Source organism: Camelus dromedarius, chromosome 26 (genome assembly GCF_036321535.1).
Source record: "Camelus dromedarius isolate mCamDro1 chromosome 26, mCamDro1.pat, whole genome shotgun sequence".
Taxonomy (NCBI): Eukaryota; Metazoa; Chordata; class Mammalia; order Artiodactyla; family Camelidae; genus Camelus; species Camelus dromedarius.
In genome coordinates, this window is record NC_087461.1 from 8095015 (window position 1) to 8115541 (window position 20527).

Below are 20527 nucleotides of genomic sequence, written 5' to 3' on the forward strand. Positions count from 1 at the left end.
TTTTTCATTTGTTATCAGCGTTATGTTTGGTGGAAGAAAAGTTTGGAGGTTTGGACAAAAGATCATCCATTTCCTATTGACATAGATTACATGATCAGTGACACCCTAGAACTGCTAAGACCAAAGATCAAACTCTGTAATTCTCTGGAAGAATCCATCAGGCAGGTACACGACTTGGAACGAGAATTCTTAATAAAACTAGGTAAGCAATTAACTACAGAGAGAAAAATAAAGATGGTATTTGGCAGATTGTTGTTAGAATTTGCTTTATAATGTTTCTCGTTAGCATTCACTTTTGTATACTTTCTATTTTTTGATGTTGAGTGTTACGTAATAGTGTTAGGTGAGACCTGGGTGGCATACTTCTTGGTTTCATTAAATAATCCCAAATTGGCCAAAAACAGTCATGTAAGACTTGAAGCAGACGATAGTGGGGGAGTTGTCTCATTTCTAAGGACTAGAAAAACGCGAGAAACACGCTACAGGAGGATTGGTGTGGTTACTTTCTCAGTATCCGTCTGAGATCGTTCTGGAGGAAGAGTTAGCATTTGAACGGCTTCCACAGGGACTGAGGAGCGGACTAGCCTTGCCAGTGGAAGTAACTGGAACACGGTGGGGCCTTGTCAGTCTGGTTTGCTCTGCTGACAGTTCTTAGCATGTTGTATTGCAGTCATTTCAGAGTGACATGTTTCAGCCTATGAGCTAGCATTTTATTACGAGATTATTAGGAGATTCATACCTTGACCAGTTATACTAATTGTATATATTTACTATGTTGCATATCTGAAAAACCACTTTTCATGACAAAGGCATTGGTGATTCTTTTCCTCTAAAACTACTATTTCATATTATATCCAGCATATTAGTAGGGTTTCTTTCTCCAAAAGTAAATCCTCTCCTGGAGAATACGATTGCTGTTGTCTATTTGAGTGTTATTTTCAAAGGCACTTCTGATTGTGCAACCCATAGAGACATACGCAGTTCTTTTTGCTCTTTGAACTTTGTCCCGTTACGTACTTTCTTTTCCTGTTCAGATTTCTAATTGTATAAAATGGTTATTTCAAGCAGAGTGTTTATTTATCTACTTACTTACTTCATTTACTGTGTATACTTTAAAATAGTTGAGTCTTAGTCTTGTTTCCCCAAAACCTTTATGAACGGCACTCTCTGTATAATGGGCATGAGGAAATACTAGTTTGACACCCAGTTTGGTAGCAGTCGAGAGAGCAGTACACTTTATCCTCTATAGAGTGAAGAGTTAAAGGACTTAAGGCTCCTTTTGAGGAGTCTGTCCTTGTTTAGAACCTGGAAAGAAAAAAAACAGGTCACCATTTGCGAATGCAACTCTAAAGATGGTGGCAGCTAGAATCAATATGCTCCCAAGTCGTCCCATTTTCCTTCTGTTTTAGAGTCTAAATATCAGAGAGAAGACATGTATGAATAAATTATATTAAATCTATTTTCTGTTGATAAACCGTAAGATAATATAGCATCTTTGGTAGTTTTTTTCTCAAGCACTTGCAAATTCATTATCTTTTTAATTTTATAGCAACCCAATGCTAACATAATGGGAAAGCTCTAAAAAATTTTTTCTTATATTTTTAAACCTTTTTAGTATTATTATAAGTAGTAAGGTGTTCATGGTAGAAATTTTGAAAAATGCCAAGAAAACAAAAATCTCTGATATTTCATATACAAGGATAATCATGTGTTAACATTTTGATAAATGTTCTTCTATTAAAAAGTTTTTCCCACATGTTTGCAGTTTTATAACGATTTTTTTTCTATTTAATAAAATTTTTTCCTGACATGATGCATTTTTCTAAATCTTTTTTAAAAAACTGGCTATATTCTTTTGTATGAATGTGTTAGTTCTGTTGTTTGACACTTAGGTTATTCCAATTTTGCATCACTAAAAATAACGTTATGATGATATTTTTTGTGTATCTTGGTTTTCTCAGGATAGATAGAATTACTGGCTCTAAGATATTCTCTTTAAATTTAAGAACAAAGCCAAAATGATAATAGGCAATGTAATTTAATTCTAGTTTGGAGGCTCTAGATTATATTATAATATAAGGAACAAAACTGGGGGAATAGAAGTGAAAAAAGAAGTCATATGAATAAATTACATTTTAAAGCAGAAGAGTGTATTTCATAAATTAGAAATAAAATCAGTAGAATAAAAGGCTCAGAATTTGCCCCAGTTAAATCCAAAGCAATGTAGTATATGATGAAATAGGAATCTTAATAACAGGATGAGGGCAACAGGTTAGCATTTCGAGGGAAGTTGATATACAGCCACATCTTACATCATCAAACTCCAGATGGAGAAAAGAGTTAAATATTTATTGTTTGCAAGTTAAAAGTGTATCTAATCATCAAATATTTGAAGAGGCGTTAATTTTCCTAAATTTTAAAACGGTAGGAGAAAGCACACATACGTAGGCCGATTTGGGTGTTTAAAACTTTTGTACAGTGGAAAAAAATAACCAGAATTGAAGTGAAAACACTTTCTGTGCCAGGATATTTTCACTTGCATAAAGAGCACAGACCAATTGGTCATAAATAGAACACCCAATAGATAAGTGAACATGACATAATCAGATGAGGGAGGACGGGAAGAGTTGGTATTTTTATTGAGTATTGGCTGTCTGCCAAAATTAAAGTGGCAGGTAATGTTGCTCATATTTGACAGGTGAATTATGTAAAGCCCGAATTAAAACACTGGGTTAACCGATCGAACTAGAATTCAAAGACTGTGCTCTTTCTCACTATGAAGTATGTGGGGGAAATAGTCAAAATTTCTAGTGAACAGAGAAATGTAAATAAAAGCTATCTGAAAGGAAGTATGACAATTGTTACTCTGTCTGTTATGAGTAGGAAAACCGAGGCACCAAGCAGCTCAAAATCAAGAGAACGGTAATTGATTTTGGTCTCCAAGGACACTTCATTCTGAAACACATTTTAAATATTTTATTGTCTGGATTTTGCATGTTGTTAACCCTCTATCCTTTATATGTACATTTTTATCTGCATTGTTTATTTCAGATTGACACTGTCCCAGAGGTCAGCAAGTGAATGGTTTATTATACAGTTTAGCAAATGCAAAATATATAAACTGTTTTTGAAACTAACTTGCAATGCACATGAAAATGTGTTAGAAATAGTATGTATTTTCCTTACAAATTAGAAGTATGGCTATCAAAATAGAGCTACTTATCCATCAGTTCTTCCCATGATACATATTTTTAAGTGGCTGTAAAAAAGGGTATAGTGATATATTAGGCCACGTGAGTTTATCAGCACTGTGGTATTTTTATTGAGAATGCTTAGATATGTACGATCCTGACTTTAAGTAAATTTTTTGCCTTTGGTAATGTGAATAACAGCCCAATATTTTGCTTCTGAAAACCTGTATTAAAAAATACAGTAAGTTAATGGAGTCTCAATCTGAGATAGCAGCTTTTCTCCTCAGTATTATTTTCCTTTTAAAATAGATCTCTCTGAGCTTCATTCATCTTTTCTCATTTTTTTTAAATCTCCAAACTTAAAGGTACCTATTTCAATCACTCTGCGTCTGTATTTTTGTCGGTTCTTAATTGCTTAGACTTAAGACACTAGAGTCATTTTTTGCTTTTGTTGGTTGTGTTAGTTATTCAGACTTTCTGGGCTTCAGTATACCTCATAAAAATCAAAGGGGTAATAAGTCACATCATCACTAAAATTTCTGTCTGCTCTAATTGTCTAAGATTCTATAAATAAACAAGTATTTACTAAACACCTACTGTGTATTTATCAATATATGGCCTCTAGTAAGTTCTGAATATTTAAAAGAAGTTTTGTGTTCTCAAGGGTCTTACAACCTGATGTAACGTGTATTGAAATCATTAGAAAAACGATTACATGGTGTATCCTTAAGTGTAAACTGTAATCAGTTCTCCAAGCGCTCAGGAGCAAGTAGGAGAAAAAGTAATACTCAGTGAGTTTGTGCAGGAGGTAAAACTGAAGTTCAAGATTGTATAGGATTTGAAAGTGCATATTGAAGGATATTCTATATTGAGAAGTGTATTGAGCAAGATCCCAAGATTAGTGTGCTTTATGACAGGGAAGAGTCTGACCCAGCTACAGGACAAGGCTTAGGCTTAGGGAGTGTAGGGGAAAGTCGGATCAGATGAGGCCATGTTATGTGCATCTTGAAAGTGGGAGAGTAGCTTGGAATTCGTGGTGATAAAGAATTGACTCGGCAGTGAAATGTGGATGAACGAGGGGAGGTGGAAGCAGGTGCTAGCCGGGGAGTTCTGTTTGGAGGAAAACGCTGTTACTGAAGGAAGGAAGAAGATCTGGGGTGACACAGCTGCTCGTCTGCCTCCTTCCCTCGGTCTTAATTTGCAGACATTCAAATTGACAGCCAAATGTGATTTCTCCATTAAAGTGACATAACGATGTCTTTGAGTTTTTAGAGATTGTTGAAATATCATTTGATAAAAGGTGTGACCAGGGCTTCATTTTATTTATGTGGCTGAGGCTGCACATTAAGTGCTGCTACTGTTCGCCTTCGTACATCTGAGACTGAGGTAAACAATTTGAAGCTCTGAGAAAAGAAAAACTTTTTTTTTTAGTGGTTAAGAAATGTATCAGTGCTCCTTTGTTGAAATGAAGGTCTACCTATGTAGTTTTTAAAATATTTCTCAAAATAGTTTTGAATTCTGTTATTTTATTATTCTGAGAACATGGCTGTTGAGTTTTCTTACTTAATATGTACTTTAAATGACTTGGTATAATAGTCACTGGGGAAAACTTGCCTTTGTCTTTTTTTTTAATGTGTTTTTCCATTTTCTCCTCAAGGCCTAGTAAATGACAAAGACTCAAAAGACTCTATGCCAGAAGGAGAAAATCTTGAAGAGGATGAAGAAGAAGAAGAAGGAGGAGCTGAAACAGAAGAACAATCTGGAAATGAAAGTGAAGTCAATGAACCAGAAGAAGAGGTGATGACTTTTATTTATAGCAGATCGGTACTTGTGTACAAGTGCTTTGATTCTATGAGCCAAGGTTTTCTTTAATGTATAAATTAAGATCTCTCCCTTAGTTTTATTAGAGTAAATATAACTACTAGTATAGGCCTATTATAAAACCCTGATTAATTAAGAGGTTTTTTAAATAAGAAAATGCTGATCATAGGATTTTTAAAAAATTACTACTATTATTATTATTTTCCCCTTGGGTAGAAGGTAATTAGATTTTTTTTTTCTTTCTTTCTTTTAACAGAGGTACTGGGGATTGAACCCAGGACCTCATGCATGCTAAGCATACGGTCTACCACTGAGCTATACCCTCCCTACCCCCAAATTACTATTATTAAGACCTTTTTTTAGAGCAGCTTTAGATTCACTGCAAAATTGAGGGGAAGATGCAGAGATTTCCCGTATACCGCCTGTTCCTCCTCAGTCACACAGCCTGTCCCCCATTATCAGCATCCCCCACCAAAGTGATGCATTTGTTACAGTTGATGAACCTACATTGTAATTACCCAGAATCCCCTGTTTATATTACAGTTTACTCTTGGTGGTGCCGTGTATGGGTTTACCTAAATGTACGATGACGTATATTCATCATTATAGTTAGGATTTCTATTTAATAAGCAATTTGAAGAAAACATTGATCTGCTGTGTATCTTAATACCACTTTAGAATTTGGATTTTTTAATTTACATGTTTTATGAAAAAATTACTGATTAGATATTAATCACTTTATTTTTCCCAAATCTAATGGCATATGAAATCTGAAAATCATGTACCGTAATCATTGATGAGCCCTTTTGTTTTTACAACTCTGCTGGGCCAAACCATGTGAAATGACTCTTCTACCATTTTGGACCTACCAGAAAGTCATTTTCACATGGTTCAACCTAATAGTTTTAATTCTTTCCCTTTTTCTTCTACACCTACTTAAAAGTTCCATCTAAAATAATAGTACCTAGAATTTGCTTCATAATCTGGAAGTAGGCTGGGAAATGAGTTAGGGATATAGAAGAAACTGTAAACTGGCCCTGAGCTAATAATTGTTCAGTTGTGTAATAGGGAAGTAAGGATTCGTTATGCTGTTCTATCTACATTTATATATATATTTAAATTAGACAATTAAGAAAGTAAAAAGCAGGATGAATAAGAACAGCAATAAAATACTAACGAGTATGAAATTTAAACCATGGAATTAGCACTTTTTCACTTGTTTAAGTGTAAGCTTATAATTATGATTTTATGTGTATGGTATTTTTGTGTTCCTTGAGTGCTTAAAGCATTTAGGAAAGTGTGATTTTAATTAAGTATTGAAAAGGTTTAAATTGGTAGTCAATATTTAAATGTTTTGGGGAAATTGAATTTTAACTTTTTAAGTTTTGATTAATTTGAGTAAATAGAATGTAAATAGAGAATGTAGGTTGTTTAATGTATAAAGGAATGTTAATTACTGAAGGCATTCATAAGATAGATTCATAAAGTGGATTTTTAAAAAGCTTCATTTAGAATGAAAGGAAAATGACCCATAATTTAAGGTAATTTAAAATTTCTACAGTTAAAGTAAAATCCTTAAATCTTTGTTTCTTTCAGCCCTGAAGTTCTGTAGCTGTTAATGAACATTTCATGTGATTTGACTACACAGCAAATTGCATTATTGTTAATTAAAAACGAAGGATCCTGGGGGAGAGGGTATAGCTCAAGTGGTAGAGTGCATGTGAGATCCTGGGTTCAATCCCCAATAGTACCTCCGTTAAAAAAACAAATTAAATATAAGTAAATAAACCTAACTACCTTCCTCCCCACCCCCCAAAAAAACTAAAAAAAACCCCACAAACAAATGATTGTGTAACAGGCAACATAAACAATAATGTATGACTTTTATAATAGGCTAGCATTTATAGACAGTAGAAATAGATGCACTTTTATGTTATTATTTTGCTACCATTTTTTCCCAGTTTTATTGATATGACTGATATAACATTGTATTAAAGGTGTACATATAATGATTTGATACATACTTTATATATATATAACTAACATAAGTTTAGTTAACATCCATCACCTCACATAGTTGCAAGTGCTTTTTTCTTGTGATGAGAACTTTTAATATCTACTGTTTTAGCAAATTTCAAAAATATAATACAGTATTGCCAGCACTGTCTCTTTCCAACCTGAGAATCCCCCTAAAGTAGACAAATAAATTGGTAAGAATTTAGAACTGGAATATGTTTTTACAAATTGACTTCTGTGTAATAGAAGGACATTATTATATTGCTTTTTAAAAAAAGAGGTTGTCATAGAAACATTCAATTATACAATTTAAATTGGCTTAATAAGTATTTTATAACAACAAAAGGAAATGAGAGTATTTCCATTTTGCATTTTTAGACTAATTTTATGGCTGTCTTTGGATTTCACTATTGCATTAATTAGATAAACAGAATCTAATAAATGACCTCAGTAAATTTGACATTAAAGAATGACTCAATTTCCTATAAATTTCTCATTTGAGTAATTGCTATGTATCGTTTTTTCCTTTAAATGCATCTTTTCCCTTTTCAAAAGTGAACTTTATAATTTTAAGATTGTTATCATCTAAAACTATTTCTTACTTTTCTAATTGCAAAGTGAATATTATACACAATACATGTGTGTTTGCTAAGTGGAAAAACAAAACGTTCAGTAGGAAGCCTCACGAGCCTTGTCTGGGCGGTTTAATTTAAAGGAATGAAGTTGGAATAGTTGACTCTCCCGCTGGAGACCACCGTTTCCCTTGACTGCTCTCCAAATACGGAGAGGAGAAAATTCTTAGAGAGAAGATGGGTTGATGATAATGTAGTAAGAGCAGGGTAGGAAGTTCTATAAATACCGCAGCTGAGAAAGAGCAGGGCTAAAGTGGAACTCTCCAGAAACATTGTGCTCTTTTATCTTGGTCCTCAACTCTTTCAAGCTCCACTTGTGAAGTTACTCTTAGCACCTGACAACTAGAATATTTTCTCCTCTGTATCAGCTGTGTAAGTTAAAGGTAGCTTTAAAGACGAAGTAAGTGTTCTTCTGCCAAAATTCTAAATTTCCACAGGATTTATACAACTTAACAGAAAATACAAGATGTATTATTGTCAAAGCAAAATAGTTATTTATTGAGCATGATCACTGTATTCATATTTCATTTCACATGTATTCATTTCTCTTAGCACCCTATGAGTTAGGTGAGGAATAAGGCACAGGTAGGTTAATAATTAGCCCCAGGTCCCAGCGAGCCAACATTTGAACTTGGACAGTTAGACTTGTGCTGTGCTCCCTTCCTGCTTTCCTTAGCTCAGACTGTGTGGTCCATTGACTTCCTTACCCCGCAGGTTATAATGACCGTGTGCTGTGAGGTTAGGACAATGAGATTCTTGTTCAGCATTTTAATTTCAAAAGTTAATCCATTTTATTTTGCCTGAGCAATATAAAAAATAAAGGGTGAGGGAGAAAGTTAATGCATTTTAGCTTAGTTTTTGAAAAGGAAGAATCTTTTAAGTGTTAAGAGAGGATTAATTTTTTCTGGGGCCAATTTAAGAGCATTTCTATTGCAAATTTAGTTTTGAATTAGTGCCTTCTTAGCACAGCAGGCAGCGCGTCAGTCTCATAATTTTGAATTATAGAGTTATGTGAAGAAAAGTTTATGCATTTGAAAAAAAGAAGTTAATGCATTTCTGTACTTTCCCCAAGTATTTCCACTTTAGGAATTCTAAAAGTTTTCACTGTCCATATAGTAAGTAGTAATACACTCTTTGGATTTTTGAAATTAATTGCTATGTATAGTAAAACTATTTTATCAAATTTTAAATCATTTATTTTCTCTTAGGAATTATTTCTCGTTCACTTTGCTTGGCATAATGAGAAGCATCTGGGTTTAGTGTAGTTTTTTTTTTTTTTAACTTATGAAACAGTGGGAGTGAGTCGTGTTGGAAGGATACTCAGATGGAATGCTGCTGTGTGGTTGTGGTGTTTTTGTTTTTGTTTTTAATCTCTTTGAAAATTGATTGGGGTTCTTCTTAATCTTCAGTTGGAGATTTTTCTTGTTTCCTGAGAAGCAGCTTCATAGCTTGTATTGCTATAAACTTCCCTCTTAGAACCGCTTTTGCTGCATCCCAGAGGTTTTGAATGGTTGTGTTTTCATTTTCATTTGTCCCAAAGTATTTGTTGATTTCCTTTCCCCAGTCTCTGGTTTGAAAAGGAATTTTGGCTAATAGAAGATGATGTTGGGGGATGGCCATGAGGGGATGGGGAAAGTCGTACTTGAAAGCAACCAGTAAGGGAGATCAGAATGTCTAGCTCTTCCTGACAAAGCATGTGTCCATGGGCAAGTCACTCAACTTCTCTGAGCCTTAAGTTTTTTCACATATGAAAATGAGGTCAGTAAAGCTTACCCTTCCTTCTTCAGAACTGGGTAGAGCCAACAAAATTATGTGAGAGCACCTTCCGAACTGAGGGGCTTTATATAACATAGTGCTTTATAAGATGTTGTGTCATTGCCTTCAAATGGTAATGGTGTTAAATTTGAACTATTTATCACTTTTCATTGCAGGGTTAGGTGGGTATTGAAGAACTGCTATGAGAAAACCAGTCTTGAGTTAGTTGGGGAGGGGAAAATACAAAATGTTCAGGAAAGTCATTCCTTGTGGAATTTAAGGAAGAGTTTCTGCAAAGGATCTTCGTATTATTAGGTCAGTGGAAGATAGCGAAATGGGTTTTCGGCTGCTGGTGTGTAGTAAGTGGTCCCGGCTGACTTTGCCCTACCGGTCTAGGCAGACTGCATGGAAGACTGAAACTTGAGAATAATGGACAATTATACAGAAGTTTTAACATCTTTTTAGTAACATCTTTCAAAATGTTTTAATGTTTTGAATGTTGAACAATTTCAGGAGGGTTCTGATAATGACGACGATGAAGGAGAGGAAGAAGAGGAAGAGAACACAGATTACCTCACGGATTCAAACAAGGAGAATGAAACTGATGAAGAAAATACTGTACGTATGGCTGAAAATTCGGTTTTTGAAACTGCTTCGTTTTCATAGTATTTCGATTTTAGTCACAGAAGCTTTGGTTTTTGTGATTATTGAAATAATATTTCTTTGGAGATTCATTTTCAGTATGTTTTCCTAAGTGCTTTTATTAACAAGTTCTTTGAATATTTAATAATGTTCTATATTTTGTTCACTCATTGCTTGAGTTATATTGAACAAGTTATCAATACAGAAGGCTCTGCCATACAGAACACTATTAAAGTTAGAATTTCTGGTCTGAATTCTCGTTTCTGTTTTGTTTTAATAAGGAGGTAATGATTAAAGGAGGTGGACTTAAACATGTACCTTGCGTAGAAGATGAGGACTTCATTCAAGCTCTGGATAAAATGATGCTAGAAAATCTTCAGGTATTAAATGTTGCTCTGTTCCAAAGTACTCAGTACACAATATTGCAGCACATTTGATTCTGGTTAGAGGGTCTCTACTATCTAGGTATTTGCCTCTGTGGCAGCTTTTTCCTGATTCAGACACTTTGCAGTTGCCAGTACTTCTTGCATCCCACACCCTGATGTGCATGTTTCTTTAAACTAGAGTGAGGGGAAAATGTAGTAAGTTTAAGACTTGAAACAGAGTAATTTCACTGTATCAGCCTCCACCTTTTCTCTCTCAGGTCATAATCCTGTTTCTAAGAACCCTTACTTGCAGTTTGTTTACAAGTCAAACTACAGAAGATAAATATTTGGGGAAATTTAATTTGGTAAATTTTTAAGCTTGGTTTATAATTTGAATAACTTGTACATAAATTCTCGAGGATGATTGGTTATGTGATGTTTAAAAAATGTTGTTTAATGGTTGCTGATACTAAGATACTAGATTTTATAAAAAGCCCCATCTTCCCAGTGATTCAATAATTACATTTTATTATAGTTAAAACTAAAATTCCACGGGCTGTGTACTTCTGCCCCGTACATAGCTGCTATTACGCCCTGTGGTGACTGGAGAAGAGTGCCTTTGCTGAAACGGTGGGCGAAAGCCCCACGGAGGGGCTCAGTGGTAAACTGCGGACAGGGGGGAAGTGAAAACGCCAGACACAGGTTGAGCTGACTCTTGAGAAGTTTTACTAGAAAGGGAAGAGAAATGGGGTGCAGCTAGAGAAGTCATAGTGAAGACTGGAGGGTTGTTTTTAAGATAGAACCTAGGTATTATGGTGTATATGCCAGTGGAGTAATTCTTCGGAGAAGAAATCCTGGATTTTACTTTCATTGATGCTACCAAGGCCAAAAGCTATGATAATGTACAGATTAGCATTACAGTTGTATTAGGCCAATTTGCATCTTCCTCCATACATGAAAATTTCTTCATACATCTAGAAAGCTCTTAATTTATGAAATAAATCTTATCATACAGGAGCACAAGTCATCAAATAAAACATGATCATTGTAATCCCTTTGAAGAGGTAATCAACCGTTTACTTCTTAAAGAACTGTTTCCTGTCAGCGGGGAGTCCAAAATAGACCTAGAACATGGCAGTTTAATCATGATGAAGTTAACATTTCAAATCAGTTGAGGGAAACTGCATTATTCAACAAATGGCCAATGAAAATAAAGCTGGATTTCTATTTTATTTCCACACCAGAATAAATTGCAAATCTATCAGAAGATCTTAGTAAGTGTGAAGACCGTTGAGCCCGGGATTAGGCCTTTACATTTCTCTTCACACAGTGCTGTCACGTACTGTTGGTATCCCCATGTTGCAGTTAAAGAAGCAGGCTTGGAAAGACAAAAAGCTTGCTCAAGGTGGAAGGCTAGCGAGCGGTGCAGTCTCTTATCAACCATTTGTGGTACATTGCTTTCCAGCACAGAACGCCGTAAAAACCTTATAGAAATAACAGGCCAGGAAAAAAATACCTACAGCCTGCACAGCACAGAGTTAAATATCTGTACTGTACCACAGAGATTTTACACACTAAGGAGAAAGATGAGTGACTCAGTTTGTTGCTGTTGGACAGAGCGATCACAGCCTGCTAACATTCACTGAGAAGCAAACAGCTGGGCCTTTATCAAATCATCAGATCTTCAGATTTAAAAAATGGCAGTACCCATTGTGGTTAAGTGTGGGTAAATGTTTTGTAAATGTAAACCAGTGCAGCCTTTTTTAGAGAGAAATTTAGTAAGCCTGTCAGATGGGCGTGCCATTTGATTAAAAATGCACCCTTAATAATACTTTGTCAAGTGCATGAAGTTAAATACATCACAGAGCTGTTACATTGTAGTAGAAAAAAGCTGTCTATCAGTAGAGGAGCAATTAAATAAATAAGGACACACCCTTATAATTAGTTCTGTATATTGTGAACTAGATGCCCAAGATACAGAATCAAAAAGAAGAAAAGCATGTATGTTTAGTATAGAACAGTGTGCATCGTGGCTGCTCGTATTTGTATGTGTATATTGTATATGTTTATATGTGAATATATGCAAGACAGTCTGAAAGGAGGTGACCCACCGTTAATAGTTGTTGCATCTTGGAGTCGGCAGAGGGAGGCAGCTGGAGGGATTGATATGGACACACTTAATAGTATATTTTTGTGTTAAAATAATTTTTGAAAATAATATGTTAATTTTGTAATCAGAAAGATAATTTACAAATCAAGATTTGTTTAACATGATTCTTTCAAATTTGAAGCAAAATGTCTTAGTAAATCTTATGAACCTGGGAGAACTTCAGGTAAATTCTAGCAAGTTGGAACTGAGAAATCAAAAACAATAAAACCTTACACTTTTATTACCATTTTGCTTGATTTGCAAGACTCGCAAATACGGAACCTATATCAAAAGACTGTTTAAATAGTAGTAAAGCAATTTTAACACCTGCATGGCCTTTCAGCATTACCTGCTTGGCTTTGGAGAGTCATGTTCAGCCCTTGTCTCACTTGTACTTCATTCATCAGACTGGAGCATTATTTGAGGGTCCCTGACTGCGTCCTTGCTTTTGCACCTGTCTTCCCCCGCCTAAATCCCCTCCACATCCCCCGAGCTGCTCTTTTACCATCTGCTTGGAAGAAGTCAGCTGAAGTCTTTGATATCCTCAAGTGTCCCAGCTTCACTCAGCCTTTCGTGAAATCTCAGCACCCACCCACCCTCAAACAGGCCCACGCAGCCCTCCATCCCCAGCACACGTTATACATACCTCAGATGGCGCATAATTATTATTTCTCTCCCTTACTGAACAAGTTGATGACTCCTTGAGGGTAGAAACTATCTTTTAATACTATTATCTCCAAGCCTAACACACAGTAAGTCATTGGTGAAGGTTTGTTCAAATAATCGGTTGATAGATCCAGTGTGAATGTTAAAAATAATTGATATCAACAAGCAGGAAGCTCATCTGAACATCAATAGATTCCATTCACTGTTAAATGTGAATTGAGCACCTGCTGCGTGTGAAGCACTGCTGACCGAGAACATCAGGGAGCGTGTATACAGTCATCACCCCACCAGTCAGGTGGGGGCTTCTCACAGACGAGCAGGCAGTCGTGGCCCTAGGTAATTATGAAGGGAGATGTGTGCTGTGAGTGTGAATGAAAGGGCACAGTGCGTTCGGGGAGCGGGAATGTCATAGAGCCCACAGCACTGTGTGTGTGTTCTTGGGAGAGGCTGGAGCGACAAACAGGAGCCACATCCCATTGTCCTTCCGAGGCACGTGTAAGGATCTGGAGGTGGGGACGCCTGCGGTTTCAGAAAGATTACGCTGGCTCTGATGATATCGTTCTAAAGTACAACACTGAATGGATTGTTTGCAATTTACACGTATCCACAGGTACTTGGAATATTTACATTCTTTTTCATTTCTGTCTTTAAGCAACGAAGTGGTGAATCTGTTAAAGTGCACCAACTCGATGTTGCCATTCCCCTGCATCTCAAAAGCCAGCTGAGGAAAGGGACCCCACTCAGTGGTGGGGAGGGAGAGACAGAGTCTGCAGACACGATGCCGTTTGTCATGTTAACCAGAAAAGGCAATAAGCAGCAGGTAAGAATCTGTCCGCTTAATGGATTGTTAGTTTCAAGTATAAGTAGGAACTTTGTTTTGTAAGTTCTGAGTTATCTTTTGCTTATAAGAAGGAAAGACTTGGAAGCATTTAAAGCATTCAGTGGTAGAAATAATTTTATCTGTTAGGAGTATAGAAGACACATCTTGACTTCTATCGAATGGATATTTTTTAATGGAAAGGACATTTAAAATTTAAATTCATCTGTCTTTGTTAGGATGTATAAATAAATACCTTGACTTTCAGCTGGAAGGTTTCATAAGCTCAGGGTGGGAAAGGAAAGGAGGGTGCTCGCAGATAATCTCAAGGAAATGCTCACTTGCCAAAATTTCTCTTGAAAAAAATCATTGTTTCCTGACCCCTGATCCTTCTCCATTGTCCTTAAACCACCTCTTTCTTCTTTCCCTTACCTTATAGATGGCCCTCAAAATCATTTTCCCAGTTACTAAGCTATGACTCTGATTCATACATTCACTCATCAAATATTGAGTGTCTGCTATGTGTCAAATACCGTCCTAGGTGTGAGGCTACAGTGATGAACAAGACAAAGCCCCTGCCCTCGTGAGCCAACCCCCAGCTCAGGGAGAAAGATGAACATAATGTACGTGCAGATAGCGAAATGTGCTCTAAACACAACAGAGCCCTGCTCTCGGACACAGCTCCAGGATACATCATATATTATCAGTTCTGTAAAAAAGATGCTCACACTTTAATATTTCTGAAATTAAGCTGCCTCTTAGAGTTGATGGTATCTTGGTATAATCGACAAGCCTTTTTTTCCTGTTAGTGGTATATAAAATAATGGTGCATCTTATAATGAAGAGAATGTTTAGTGTGTGAACTAGAGTGGCTACCACAGCTTGTGAACAAGCTCAATACCTGGCTCCCACATTCATCCAAGTAGTCATTTGACAGGTGCTTTTATTGTTCACTTGCTATATACCAGGCACGGTTCCACCAGCAGAACATACAGCAGTCAGCCGCACCTCTCCTCTCTTGGGAGCTAATTCTAGTATTAGGAAGCAGACGTAGGGAAATACATAATGTCAGATTGGGGACAATGCTGTGAAGGACAGTCAGGTGAGTCGGGAGGGTAGAAAGAGACTGGGGTGGGGAGGCTGTTGTGGGTGAGTGGTCAGGGGAGGCCTGGCCTCAGGAGTCCTCTGTGAGGGGAGGGATATTGTGTTCCCTCCCTGCTGGTACAACCTCAAAGAGATGATGCCTACCTTAATTTTTTACCTTTGCTTTTGCCAGGTAATTTCTTTTTACTTGAAGGATCAGAGTTGTCCAGTATGCCATTATTTTGCTATAGTGCAAGTAAAGCTTCAGCTATGAAAACCGTATACCAGTTAGAATCATGGAGTGGAGGGCTGGGGAGAAGGCTCTACGTTCTGACTCATGTTGACATAGTTAACTCTGACTTAGATCCAGAGTACTGCTGTCCTTTTCAGACACTGTCTTCGTAATTCCTTTTCAGTCAACGTGCCTTTCCTCCATCCCAGACTCCAAGGTTATCAAGTTTTTAGGACAAGACAGTTCCACTCTCTCTCACCCTCAGGCCAGAGTTGAGCCCTGGCATTTTCCCTCTCCTCCCAGTCCCTAGAAAAATTAGGTTTTGGGTTTTGTTTTTGTTTTTGTTTTTTAAGTTAAGATCCTAAACTTGGTGATGGGGTGAGAGCTTTGTAAAACTGTTCTCTTCAGAGCACCTGAAACTGTACTTGGTTATTGAGTACATTTTCAACTTATAAACATTACTTGGAATTTTGGGAAATGTTCAGTTTTAAGAACATTATTTGAAGAAAAATCACTGGTATTTTGTGGTCTGAAACAGAAAGTATATTTTGTTCTGATTTTTATTTCATTATTTGACTTTTGGGTGTTGTCCCTTCTGGTACAACGGTTTTTCTAGAAATGTGAAGTGTGTAGCTTTATAGGAATTTTTAGTTCTTAAGTGAAAGATCTCTTTGTGCACCGTATTTGTGCCCAGAAATAACCTTCTTCTGTACTCAGTAGGAAAATAAAAATTTATGCCAGTGAAGTGAGTATTTGAAAAGAAAGGATAATACTGTTGATAATTTTTCTAGATTTAAGTATCATTTAAATCTAGATTTAAATGAATTTGAATAATGAAATAAAATGTTTTGATTATTAGAGCAAAAGTTTTAATGTAGTGTAACTATTAGGTAATGTTTTAAAGAGCTTTTTGATTGTTTTAAGCTAATGCACAATATATTTGTTACAATTTAATACTGGTTAACAACTCATTTTTTGGAATTAATACTTACGAAGTGGTTTGTCTCACATATCTTTTGACTGCAGTAGTTGCTACTTACCTATCATAGTAATTTGGGATTATATGTATGTATATACATACATATTTTTATCAGTTTCAGTTTGTTACAAAGTAGCTTTAAAATACAACTGAAATCACCTTTATTGCCATTATTGTGTTCTAGGAAATCTAGTATGAGTGACTTCAATCTTTTTGTCATTTAATTTGCTATAAGACAGTGCCTCTCTTTTTTGAAGTATCTTAGCAGCTTTACGATTAAGGCACCTGGTGAAGAAATTCATCAAGAATTCATCCCTTTTGCTCTCTGTATTTATTCATTACTGTCTCTTTTCTATTGTTTTTAAGTGTATAATACTTGAGAACTTTTCCTTTTGTAAAACTTGTCTCAGGGCATAAGATGTGTTTTTGTTTCTCTTTTTCCTTTATAATCATTTCCCCGCAGAAGATCTAGAACTTTCTAAAAAAAATTATTAGTCTTGTAAACGAATGAATAAAAACCTACGTTTTCCACATTTTAATCAGATCATCATGGAATTTGCTTTATAATTTTTAATCCTGTTTCATTAGTATGATCAGTACCATTGCCATTAGGCTTGCCGTTACTAAACATGAAGGACGTTTCAGGTGTCGTGATCAGAGTAAGGGGAGGAAGCGGCCATCCTGTTTTACTGCTGAGTGTGTTAATGTGGTGACAGACAGAGCATCTTAAAATTGCAGCTTGTGACTTCTGGTGATGAGGAAATTATGTACCTCCACTTCTTACCTGGCTGCTTTGCTTGAGTATTTTGTAAAACAGTAGTATGTCACTCCCTCTGCATTTGCATATATTTACAGCTATTTGAAACCAGTCAGTAAAACCAGTGAGAGGAAAACCAGCCAGCTGAGCAAGAGCTTTATAACGTTGGGGCCTGTGATTCACATTAAGAAATTCAGACTTCCACTTCTTTTTTTTACCCTTAGCATCACAGATAGTCATCTTATTTGATACTAGGAACAGAGAATGACTTTAGCTGCCTTCTCAAAGCCTTAGGTATTTCTATTGAGACTGAAGATTTCAGTATTGCCCAGAACACCTACCTGTAATAAAATAATAAAGCAATTGTGATATTAATAATAACAGCTAAAATTTACTGAGTTCTTACTGTACTTCAGAGATTGTTCTTATATATGTAATCATATCTTTAAAATTAATGTATTAATTTATATAGCCATGTCTTTGTTGATTTAAACTGACAGGTTAAATGTTACTTCGAGTATCTGTAACTTGGATATACCTGCTAGACTCCACAGTTACTCCTCTAGGGAAAGATGAGAAAATTGCTTCAAGTCCTCATTCTGAAAATTGTTCTCATAGTTGTGGTCTTTCTCTCCGGAACTTTCATCTCTGTCTCTGGTGTCATATGATTTGACCCAGCTCTGTTCCCAGGGCCTGTTGAATGGAGCTCTTCTCTGCTGCTAGTTTGGTAGCAGCTGCGTTTGGAAGCGCAGGTGCAGCAGAGTGCTTGCTGCGTGGCCGGCCCTGGAAGTGAGGGATTGCGGTACGAGTTACTGTGACGTTTCGCAGTGACTGCTGCTTGGGAAGAGTGACTTTATGGTGAAGTTTTTGTTTCACATATTAGATACATGTGTCTGAGCTGAACTTTTTCATTTAGTTATTTTTGTGTGTGTCTTCCTGAATTTTGAAAAACAGATGAAAATGTTTATTGCAGGAAGTGATGACCATTGTATTTAACTTTGTTTCACTTGTTTTTGTTAGTAGAAATAGAAACAGTTGGGGCAAGCCTCATTCCTGATACAAATTACTGCAGAGGCCTGAGGACAGGTGTACAGAGTAGTTAAGGATTTCAATTTCTGTCTGTTGGTTGTTAATCTCATTCTTGCAAAGAAGGTGATTTTTCAAAAACTGACTTTTGATTCTATTTTGCTAAATGAAATAGTTTTATTTTCACAACGTATAGGAAGTAATGAGGGAGACTGTGAGTCTGGATGTCAATAAATTATTTACATGCATTACTAGTAGGTAATATTTATGAAATACCTAATACCTGCTAGGCACTGACCTGTGTACTTTACATATTTTATCTTGTCTAATTCTCACAACAGCCCTAAAGTTAGTATTGATATCCTCATTTTACAGATGAGAAAAATAGTGTTCTTAAGTGATTTGCTGGTCATACCAGTAAATGATAGGGCTAAGGAATAAACTTAGTCTGTCTGACTACAAAAACCCATGTTCTTAACATCTTTGCAGCACTGCCTAGCAAGTATATATTTTATGAAAGAACTGATTGTGGAAAGGAAACTTGGGGAAGGGGCAGGAAAAAAAGAACATAGAATTCACGTGAAAGAAGAAAAAATTGACCATCATCAGACCACATACCCTAGAATTTAGAAATAAATAGCCCACAGCCAGCAGTTTTTAAAGGAGATGTGGTTCAGGAGGATGAGAAAGTGCTTTGTTAAAAGGCTGTGTTCAGAGACTTAAGAACAGGAAAGGGCACAGTTTGTGGAGAGAGTATGGAAAAAGCAACTATTTACTTTCCTTTTTATCAAGAAGAAAGATTTTAGCCGTGAAAGGATAAATTAACGATTGGGTAAAATTAGATAGTATTAAAAGAGATTCATCTGCTTTAAATAAGTCACAGTCTTCAGGCATAAGCAAATTACATCCTCAAGGACTGAAAGGACCTGTGTGTAATTGCAGATCAATTGTCATTAAACTCAGAAAAGTCCTACAGAATAGGACAGCAGTCAAAAGATTCATAGTCGTCAAATTTTTTGTTTTTCAAGACCAGGGAAAAAAAACATTCTGAAAACTCTATATTCCAGGAAACTTGATGTCAACTTTAAGCATAGTTCTAGATTGAGTTTTAAGACAGGTAATTTTAGTCATTAGGAAAATGAAAATTAAAACCAAAATGGATATATTAACTATATACTCACTAGAATGCCTAAAATTGAAAAGACTGACCATATCAATATCAAGTGTTGGCAAGGGTGTGAAGGAACTGGAATTCTCATATACTGCTAGTGGAATGCAAACTCCTGGAAAACAGTTCAGCAGTTTCTTAACCAATAAAACACATCAGATAGTCCCACCTTTTCCGTGCCTAGCATTTTTTCATGTAAGCAAAATGAAAACACACGTCCACACAGACAATTGTACATGATTTATGACTGTATTTGTAAACCTCAAAACTAGATGCACCCTGAATGCTACCAACAAGTGGTCGGGTAAACAGATTGTGGTGTATTCACTCAGGGGGCTCTTCTCTTTCCCAGCATCACGGCTGTCTTTAGTAAGATGAAGGTCTGTTAATCCTGAAGGTGGACTAGGTTTGTTCTGTATGGTTCAGAAGGGCAGAACTGGTTCCAGAGGGTAGAAATGAAAGGGTGCAGATTACAGCTTGCTGTATAAAAGCCTTTCTGACAATTACCCATATATAATAGGGTCTACACAATGGAAAATGATCCCCTGTTGCTTAGATGTGTGCTACCAGACAGGGCAGGAAAGAGGAGCGTCTGCTTTCCGTGGAGGTTGAACTTGGCCTTCCACTTCCCATCCAGCCCTGATAGGTTTGTCTCTTGTAGAGTAACACTGTTATGTTTATGTCCTTAGACCATCTTTATTGACTTACTAGGAAAGGAAAGATGATTATTTTCCTAAACTTGTTTAAATCTACTTAACTATTTTACTTGAAATCTACTTTTTTCCCTCTTGATTTTCTCAAGCCATTTGTGACTTCTTTGTCATTTTTTTTCTCAGTTTAAGATCCTTAATGTACCCATGTCTTCCCAACTTGCTGCAAATCACTGGAACCAGCAACAGGCAGAGCAAGAAGAGAGGATGAGAATGAAAAAGCTCACGCTAGATATCAACGAACGGCAAGAACAAGAAGATTATCAAGGTATCAGCTCGTTTCCAGGACGGAAGTGGGAAATCGTGAAGCCCCTTGGGCTTTTAGAACATAGAATGTCAAAGGTGTTGTTCTCCACCTTTTCACGTCGTGTTTGTATGTAATTTAGCCTGAGAGGCTGTTTTTTACATTCCATTCTTCTCTCACTTGTAAAAGAAAACTAATGGAATTTTCATCACATTTTGCTAACTCCATAATTCAGTTAGATTCCATCCTGTTAGAGCCATGTTTGCAGGTGACA

General features: G+C 36.3%; 1 protein-coding gene across 4 annotated transcripts in view; it reads left to right on the forward strand.

Annotated features, from left to right (window-relative positions):
- The window catches only part of UPF2 (UPF2 regulator of nonsense mediated mRNA decay), an 85884-nt gene that overhangs the window by 58008 nt on the left and 7349 nt on the right, over positions 1 to 20527 (forward strand). For all 4 annotated transcript variants that reach the window (XM_064479366.1, XM_064479365.1, XM_031444619.2 and 1 more), the window contains 6 exons: positions 19 to 202; positions 4849 to 4988; positions 9929 to 10033; positions 10339 to 10437; positions 13890 to 14057; positions 20136 to 20277. In XM_064479366.1, coding sequence (XP_064335436.1) covers positions 19 to 202; positions 4849 to 4988; positions 9929 to 10033; positions 10339 to 10437; positions 13890 to 14057; positions 20136 to 20277 — 838 coding nt within the window. The remainder of the gene's footprint in view (positions 1 to 18; positions 203 to 4848; positions 4989 to 9928; positions 10034 to 10338; positions 10438 to 13889; positions 14058 to 20135; positions 20278 to 20527) is intronic.